This window comes from Myotis brandtii, unplaced genomic scaffold (assembly GCF_000412655.1).
Source record: "Myotis brandtii unplaced genomic scaffold, ASM41265v1 scaffold461, whole genome shotgun sequence".
Taxonomy (NCBI): domain Eukaryota; kingdom Metazoa; phylum Chordata; class Mammalia; order Chiroptera; family Vespertilionidae; genus Myotis; species Myotis brandtii.
Window position 1 is genome coordinate 729,615 of NW_005367626.1, and position 9,962 is coordinate 739,576.

A 9,962-nucleotide genomic window follows, 5' to 3' on the forward strand; every position below is an offset into this window, starting at 1 on the left:
ACAGTTTTTGGAGTGGTTTCAAGATTGGTGGAGTGTTGTTTTTTGTTGAGAGGGACACGCTTCTCCATGTGCCAGGGAGCAGGAGATTGAACAGAGATCAAGATTAAGAAAAGAAGAAGAGATGAGATTTAGAGAACAATGAGTGATAGGCAGGAGGAGGATACATCTCCCATTGAGATAGGGATGTGCAGGGATAGACACATAACAGGGATGTGCAGAAATGCAGATAAAATAGCAATAAATTGAAGGAATTTCTACTGACTGGCATATGTTTTCTCAGGGAAGTAGCAAGTAAAGCAAACTGCTGGGCACAGGAAGAGAGAAGTTCATTAGGAATTTTAAATAAAGAAAGAAAATGAGCAAAATGTAACTGACTTCTGGAGATGTGGAAAGATTACCAAACATTGAGGTAGAGAATCATGAACTTGTGATAGCACCAATTCACCAAATGTATTTTTTTCTCTTATTACTAGTAATATGTAGATTTTTTCCAGGGTTGAGATTTTACAAAATTTTCCAGGGTTGAGATTTATCTTTCTCAAACTTTTCCAAAAAGTTCAAGAAAGGGGAAGACTTCCAAGCTCATTTGACAAAGCCAGCATTATCCTAATTCCAAAACCAGGTAAAGACACTACAAAGAAAGAAAATTATAGGCCAATATCTGTCATGAATATAGATGCAAAAATCTCAACAAAATATTAGCAAACCAAATCCAGCAATACGTTAAATAGATCACACACATGATCAAGTGGGATTTATTCTGGGATGCAAGGTTGGTACAATATTTGCAAATCAATAAGTGTGATACACCACATAAACAAAACAAAGGATAAAAACCATATGGTCTTATCAATAGATGCAGAAAAAGCATTTGACAAAATCCAGTACCCATTTATGATTTTAAAAAAAAACTCTCATCAAAATGGGAATAGAAGGAACATACCTAACTTATGGTCTTTATTAAAAGACCATATCTGACAAACCCACAGCTAACATCATACTCAAGGGAAAAAATGAAAAGGTTATCCTTAAGACAGGTATGTCCACTTTCACCATGCTTATTCAACAAAGTACTGCAACACCTAGCCACAGCAATCAGACAAGAAGAAATAAAAGGCCTCCAAATCGGAGGGGAAGAAGTAAAACTGTCATGATTTGCAGATGACATGATACTGTATATAGAGAACCCTAAAGACTCCACCAAAAAACTACTAGAACTGATAAATGCAGTAAAGTAGTAAGATACAAAATAAATATCCAGAAATTGTTTGCAATTTTATACATCAATAATGAACTATCAGAAAGGGAAACTCCCCTTCTCAATTGCATCAAAAATATAAAATAGCTAGGAATAAATTTAACCAAGGATGTAAAAGACCTGTACGCAGAAAATTATAAGACACTGAAGAAAGAAATTGAAGAAGGTATAAATAAATGGAAGCATATACTGTGCTCATGGATAGGAAGAATTAACATTTTTAAAACATCCATACTATCCAAAGCAATCTATATAGATTCAATGCAATTCCTATTTTTAAAAACAATAATGTATTTCCCAGCACTAACACACATAATCTAAAAATGTATATGGAATTATAAAAGACCCCAAATAGCTACAGCAATCTTGAGGGAAAAAAGAAAGTTGGAGGTATCACACTACCAGATGTCAAACTATAGTATAAGGCTATAGTAATCAAAACAGCATGTCACTGGCATAAAAAACAGACACATAGATCAATAGAATAGAGAGCCCACAAATCCACACTTATATGGTCAATTAATATGTGACAAAGGAGGCAAGAATATACAGTGGGATAAAGATAGTCTTTTTAATAAGTGGTGTTGGGAAAATTGGACAGATACATGCAAAAAAATTAAAATTAGACCATCTTCTTACACCATATACAAGAATAAGTTCAAAATGGATTAAAAACTTAAATGTAAGACTTGAAACCATAAAACTCATAAAAGAAAACATAGACAGTATATCTCTGACTTTTTCTTAATAATATTTTTTATGATATATCTTCTTGGGAAAGGGAAACAAAAGAAAAAATGAACAAATGGGACTACATCAAACTGGCCTTATTTGCACCACAAAGGAAACCATTAACAAAATGAAAAGACAACCCACTGACTGAGAGAATATGTTTATTAATGATATATGTGATAAGGGTTTAATATCCAAAATTTATAAAGAAGTTATAAAACTCAACACCAAAAAACAATCTAATTTAAAAAATGGGCAAAGAATCTGAATAGATACTTCTCCAAAGAAAACATACAGATGGTCAATAGATATATAAAAAGATGCTCAATGTCACTAATCATCAGAGAAATGCAAATTAAAACCACAGTGAAATATCACCTCACACTGGTCAGAATGGCTACCATCAATAAATCTACAAACAATAAGTGGTGATGAGAATGTGGAGTAGAGGGAACCCTTTTGCACTGTTGGTGGGAATACAGATTAGTGCAGCCACTATGGAGGGTCCTCAAAAAATTAAAAATGCAACTGTCTTATGACCCAACAATTTCTCTTCTAGGTGTATATCTGAGGAAACCCAAACACCAATTCAAAAGAATATATACATCCCTATGTTCATTGCAGCATTATTTACAATAGCCAAGACATGGAAGTAATCCAAGTGCCCATCATCAGAGGAGTGGATAAAAAAGCTCTGGTCCATATAACAATAGAATATTACTCAGCAAAAAACAAACAAACAAAAAAGAAATATTACCATTTGTGACAGCATGGATGGACCTACAGTGTATTATCCTCAGTGAAATAAGGCAGTCAGAGAAAGACAAATACCATGTGGTTTTACTTATGTGTAGAATCTAAAGAGCAAGATTAACAAACAAACAAAACAGAAATAGACTCATTGACACAGACAACAAACTAATGATTTCCCAGAGGGGAAGCAGGTTGGGGGACTGGGTGAAAAGGTAAAGGGATTAAGAAGTATAGATTGAGGGGACTCTTTTCCCCCTCCTTACGTGGGAGTCAGTTCTGTAGGACTCTTCCCCCTCCCTACATGGTAGTCAGTTCTGTGGGACTCTTCCTGCTCCCTACGTGGGAGTCTGTACTTGTTCTTCAATAAATCTCCACCTTTGCTATAAAAAAAAAAAGAAGAAGAAGAAGTATAGATTGATAGTTACCAAATAGTCATGGGATGTAAAGTACAGCTTAGGAAATCTATACTAATAAAAGGATAATATGCTAATTAGACCGGACGTCTTCTGGATGATCTTCCGGATGTCCTTCCTGACAAATCCAGGCCTGGGTGAAGCAGCCCATGGTCCCAGGCACCTGCGGCTGCAGCCAACCTGGGAGAAGCCAGGCCTGGGTGAAGCCGCCCATGGTCCCAGGTGCCTGCGGCTGCAGCCAACCCGGGAGAAGCCAGGCCTGGGTGAAGCCGCCCATGGTCCCAGGCACCTGCGGCTGACCAGAGGGATGGAAGCTTGGGTCCTGGGTGCCTACGGCCAACTAGAGGAGGGAAGCCTGGGTCCCAGGTGTAGGGGCCAAGGCAGAGGTGGTTAGGGGTGATCAGGCCGGCAGGGGAGCAGTTAGGGGTGGTCAGGCCAGCAGGGGAGAAGTTAGGGGTGATCAGACAGGCAGGCAGAGGTGGTTAGTGACGATCAGGCAGGTGGGCAGGCAAGTGGTTAGGAGCCAGCAGTCCAGGATTTCGAGAGGGATGTCCGAGGGGTCCCAGATTGGAGAGGGCACAAGCTGGGCTGAGGGATCCCCTCCACCCCCCGCTCCCTGTGCACAAACTTCATGCACTAGGCCTCTAGTCCTATCTAATAATAGACAAACATGGTAATTGACCATACCTTCGCTACACCTCCCATTGGCTAATCAGCGAGATATGCAAATTAACCGCCAACAAAGATGGCGGTTAATTTGCATACGTAGGCGCCAAGCAGCGGAGCGAAGACTGAAGGCGGCTCCAGCCGGAGCAGCGAAGGCTTTGAAGGCGGCTCCGGCCGGAGCGAAGGCCTGGGTCCCGGTGCCGGAGGAAAACCAGTGCTGGCAGCCAGGGGAAGGGAAGGCCTATTGCACGAAACAGGTCTCTAGTATAGTTAATAATATTGTAATACACATGTATGGTGCCAGATGGGTACTGGAAATACCAGGGGAATACCTTTTAAAGTACAGATTGTCTAATAAAACAAATTTAAAGGGATAGAGAAGTTAAAGGCACTGAAGGTCAGGGCATGGAAGCCATAGCATAAAACAATATGAAGGTGAAACCCCAAGAGAACATGAAACCCTAGAGGGGCTTGCTGATGGCCCGGAAAGGTATTTCAAGAGCCTCAAAGTTGCAGATGGAAGGTCTCTGCAAGGTTGCGTTGGCACATCGCGAGGCTTGAGTGTGGTGCAGTCACATTTAGCTGAATGTTCAGGCCAAATCCCTTCAAATCCCCCGCCTCATCATCTCCAAGATCCATTTCTTTCTCTTCAGCCTCATGTCATGCCTCCAGCTTAGAGTAATGCGAACCGACCCCAGCTGGCCTCGGCAGTGCTGGACTTTGTCCCCAACAGCCCCTCCGGTCTGTACTTTTCAAACTAATCTTTTTTAAGCCCCTCTTTTCCCATATCCTTCATTTTCTAATAAAGAAAAGAAATAGGCTCTTTTGTAAGTGGAAATGTCAGCAAGGCTATCTCGTAATCCAGGCACCTTTCATCCTGGTATTTTCTCTGAACAGGTTGTTTGTATCCCTGGTTCTAAAGCTGACATCAAATCCATTGCCAGCCAGGACTTACAGCCTAAAAGGGTATTTCCTGGGTTTACCGGAGCTGAATCTATAACTATTTCTCACCACGAAAGTCCTCATCCTGCTCTGCCTCATCCAGCTGAAGGAGAGTCTACATATATTTTAGCATATAAAAGAAATGTCCGACATTGACAGTTTCCTTTAAATTTTCTAGCACAAGTATATATTGCATATTCGATTTCGTTCCTCTAAACCAGTGGTCGGCAAACGCATTAGTCAACAGAGCCAAATATCAACAGTACAATGATTGAAATTTCTTTTGAGAGCCAAATTTTTTAAACTTAAACTATATAGGTAAGTACATTGTTATTAACTTAATTAGGGTACTTCTAAGGCTTAGGAAGAGCCACACTCAAGGGGCCAAAGAGTCGCATGTGGCTCACGAGCCGCAGTTTGCCGACCACGGCTCTAAACCAAAAACAGATTAAGTGCAGATTTTATTATTTTTCTTTTTAAACATTTCCTGCCTTTCCTCTTGTGTACTTTACCTTCCTAGAAAAATTGCTTAATGACTTATTCATGGTATTATACATTTTTATGATCTTTTTGCCTAAAATATATTATGTAATTTCTCTAAACTTTATAGTGTCAGGCTAATAACTGATGTCCAAGTAAAACTGGCCCATCCTATTACGGCATTTCTTTACGTTGTTTTTCTTGGGTTGGAAAAGCGTGGCCTTGCCTCAGTGACGTGGTTGTGATGTTTGTGTTGATGTGGCCGTTCCCTTATTCCACTCCTAACACCAGCAACATCCAACAGGTACATCCACCACAACATCCACCTATGCAGCGAAGCCCCTTCATGTCTTACCTCTTTAACTCATGCAAAATGAGGAGATAAAACTTCTATGTGTGGGGATTAGTAGGGAAGGCAGTTACACAGCGGAAAGTATGGTAAGCCAGAACGACCTGAATTCTGCCCCTGCTGGCCACACATCCCAGGAAAACTCCAGGGAAATATATATTCAGAGGACAAAGCAAGTTAGAGCCACCCACATGCTTGCTACCCTTTGAGCCTTCTCACATCAGCACTCTCCAGGCCAGTGAGCCAAGGCCACGGCCTTCAAATGGAGGCTGTGCAGAAAAGCACCTGCACTGCCATCCATTATCAGGGATTCAGTGAGGAGGCGGGTGACGCATTTAGGTGACAGTGCTTCCTTCTACCTGGGAACTGAAAGCTGGTAGGCGTAGCCCTGCTGGAAGCTGATTCCAGCAGGGCATAATAAAATGCAACAAGTCCTCAAAAGGTTGATGGGCTTCTATATTCAGCAGGGTTGAATCATATTATTGCCTGCTGGAATAGCTGAAAGCATTTCCCCAAACCTGAAAATCTACATGTTATTACCTGCTGCTGGCCAAACAGCTGAACAGCTGTAGGCATTTCCTCAAACCTGAAGATACATATGATTGCCTGCTGCCAGACAGCCGAGGGCAGTTCCCTCCAACCTGACAATGCCTAGTGTATACCAAACCTTAACCTTTGATATGTATATCTGCTTTGCTTTAGGGCAATTTGTGTTAATAAAAAAGCTAGGGGTCCAGAGGTTCAGAGAGAACTTGGTTACTGAAGCTAGGTCTCCTCTGGCTCCCCAAAATGCCTTCCACATTTATATTTCATGTCTAGTCTCTTTATTAATTTACTCGCAACCCCTTCTCCAGATTCCTGAACCCTTCAGGGGTTCTCAACCTGTGGGTCGCAACCCCTGAAAATACATCCTGCATATCAGATATTTACATTATGATTCATAACAGTAGCAAAATTACAGTTATGAAGTAGCAACGAAAATAATTTTATGGTTGGGGGTCACCACAACATGAGGAGCTGTATTAAAGGGTCTCGGCATTAGGAAGGTTGAGAGCCACTGTATGATGCTGAGAAACACCCGGCATAGCCCTCCGTGAAGGAAAGGGTCAGCCTCTGAGGCCGGGGCCAGGCACACCTGCGTGTGGGGAGTGATGTGGAGGTGTGGCTCCCTGGTGAACATGACACAGCATGGATCATCAGACACAGAGATGGTAATGACAACTCCACACTCCTTCTAGGTAGAAAACTCGGATACACCTTCAACAATCGGAACTTTCACAACGTATCTTTGGGGCAAGGACAGGAGGTGGTGGCTGAGGCCGCGCTGGATCTCGCTGCGAAGAAAGGTCACTGGGTCATTTTGCAGGTACGTGCCCCCTGATCAGGGTCCTTCTTGAACCCCTACCCGTCTGGACCTCACATCACAGTCTCTGGGCATCTCTTTCCTCTCTTCTCCTCTCACCCGCCTTTCCTTCCACACCCGTGCCCCCTTCACTCACTTCCTAATCGCCTCTCCAATTCTTCTCTCTCGTGTGCTCTTCCTTACCCCATGCCCAGTCATTTTCCTCCGATAATTGTTCTCCGTGTTTCCACCTGCTGTCGCCACTGTCTGGTTGCAATTTCTCTGCTCACAAAAGGAAGCCGGTCCCCACCTCCATGCTCGGGGAGTTGGCACTCGGTTGAAGGCCGTGCAGGGATTTTTGTGGCTCCTGATCTCCTCCCGTGCATTCCATGGAACTTCCTTGATGTCTTTTTCTGTCGTGTTGTGTGTTTTATGTTCTTTGTTACATGAGTGACCAGAACATTACATGTGTAACTTGAACTTAGCCTCCTCACTGGGAGTTCACTTAAGGTTTGGAAACCTGGACCCACTACTAGTAATTCCACTAAACGCTGACAAGAAACAAAGGCCGCCCTCTCCTCTCACGGCCTGGCCTCTTATTCCTTTGTTATGCGGCTCCTATGGACGCTGGGGCTGGGGCCACCCCAGGACCTCGCTCCTCTTTTTCTCTGGTAACAACCTACAGCCGCCTCTGTTAGCGCGCCCCTGGCTACATTGCGATGATTCAATGTATGGGTATGTCCTTCCCTACGTTTCTTGAGGGGAAGATGTTTCTTATTTACCTTTTAGCCCTCAGCACATTACTGTGAACATAGTAGACACTCAACAAAAGCACTCAATGAAGAAATCAATGAAAGAAAAAATAAATGAAAAAGCCAGGCACTCTCATCCTGCCCTGGCTTCGCCTGCCAAGAACTTCCCGTCTCCTCACCATTCACTGCCCTGCATCTTGCTGCTGGGTCTTCATCCTCAAGGATCCTGTTATTGATCCAGAGCCTAGCAACTGAGGGACCAGCCATTCCCTGGACTCTTTCTCTAGAAACAGTGGGCTTCCCAGGGGGAAAGATGCCCACAGCTGCTCCCTCCCACATGGGTCAGCCTGGTGCCAAAGAGACACCCTTCCGGGCCCTGGTGCCCTGGGAACCCAGCCCTCAGCCAACGAACAGGGAGTTTCCTCCCCAGAACCCGCCGGCTGCCCAGGCCTCACATCTTGTGCCGATGTGCTTTCTGAGAACAAAGGTTAAACTCCAAAGTCAGAGCTCCTGAAGAAGGAACACTCCCTGGTCGCTGGCTCTTCCTGGCTGACAGAACCCTTGCTCTCTGGGCAGCCGCTAACGTTTCCACTCCAAAAGAGAGAATACAAATGAAATTTTAATTGAACATATTTTCAGGTCACCAACCTTTCGAATCTATTACCTTTGGTTATTTGTAGCAACTCTGTGAAATACGTGAAATAAATATTGTTGTTAGTTCATTTTTTTGGAAGAGGCAGCAAGAGACCAGATTGCTGTGGCCCAAGTACTGAGCTCAGTGCCACCCTGTCCACTGCGGCTCTGTGAGCAGGCTCTGAATACCTGGCGAGGAGCTTGGATTAGCCATCATAGTGAAACCTCCTGCGATGAAGCAAAGTCACTGTTTTTACTACTAAAGTGAAGGGTGCTGCATTCTGCAAGTAGAACTAAGAAATAAATGTAGGTTTAGAGAGAGAGAGATAGGAGTCACAATGGGAGGAGGCGAGGCGCACACAGACATGACAGAGGCTGGGAGCAGGGAGCCTCTGTGAGCAGCAGTGACAGGTAGGAAGGTGAGTTTGGCAACAATTAGCAGAGCGGTTTGGAGAGAGGGAGAAGGAGTCAAGAAAGCTAGCTAGGAGGAGTTTAAATCATTGCTTTTCACATTTTATCAGACATGCAAATTGCTGAAGGATCTTATTAAAATGTGCTGATGCAGTAAGTCTGGGTGGAGCCTCAGCATCTGCATTTCTAACTAGCCCCTTGGTAATGCCCATGTTGCTGGTCCGTGGGCCTCACTTTAGAACAGGAGTGGAGAACCATTTTTCTGCAAAGGGACATTTGGATATTTATAACATCACTAGAGGCCCAGTGCATGATATTCATGCACTGGGTGGGGGGGTCCCTCAGCCCAGCTTGCGCCCTCTGATAGTCTGGGACCCCTCAAGAGATGTCTGCCAGCCATGAGCCAGGCTTCTGGCCGAGCGAGCAGTGCTCCCACTGTGGGAGCACACTGACCATCAGAGGGAAGCTCCCGTATTGAGTGTCTGCCCCCTGGTGGTCAGTGCACATCATAGAGACAGGTCATTCCGTGGTTCAATCAATTTGCATATTAGCCTTTTATTATATAAGACTAGAGGCCCGGTGCACAAAAATTTGTGCACTCGGGGGGTGGGGGGAGGGGGGTCCCCCAGCCCGGCCTGTGCCCTCTCGCACTCTGGGAACCCTCGGCGGATAACGACCTGCTGGCTTAGGCCTGCTCCTGGGTGGCAGAGGGCAGGCCCAATCCCTAAGTGCAGACCCTGGTCAGGCTCAGAGCAGGGCCGATTGGGGAGTTGGGGCGCCGCCCCGTCATGCACAGAGCAGGGCGGATCGGGAGGTTGCAATGCCACCCTCAGTCACGCTCAGGGTAGGGCCGATTGGGGGGTTGGGGCCCCGCCCCCTGTCACACTCAAGGCAGGGTCGATGGGGAGGTTGCAGCACCACCCCCTGTCACACACAGAGCAGGACCGATCAGGGGGTTGGGGCGCTGCCCCCTGTCACTCACAGAGCAGGGCCCATCAGGGAGGTTGGGGCTCCGTACCCTGTCACACACAGAGCAGGGTCGATCAGGGGGTTGGGGAGCTCCCCCAGTCACTCACAGAGTAGGGCCGATAGGGGAGTTGGGGCACCGCCCCCTGTCACACACAGAGCAGGGCCAATGGGGAGGTTATGGCTCTACCCTGTCACACACAGAGCAAGGCCCGTGGAGGGGGGTTGGGGCGCCACCCTCTATCACCCACAGAGCAGGGCCGAT

The 9,962-nt window shown here is 45.3% G+C and overlaps 1 protein-coding gene across 1 annotated transcript in view; it reads left to right on the forward strand.

Moving 5' to 3' along the window:
- Positions 1-9,962, forward strand: part of DNAH9 (dynein, axonemal, heavy chain 9) — a 362,890-nt gene that overhangs the window by 321,918 nt on the left and 31,010 nt on the right. Inside the window, exon 60 of the mRNA XM_005875413.2 lies at positions 6,794-6,959. Within this exon, the coding sequence (XP_005875475.1) occupies positions 6,794-6,959 (166 nt within the window). The remainder of the gene's footprint in view (positions 1-6,793; positions 6,960-9,962) is intronic.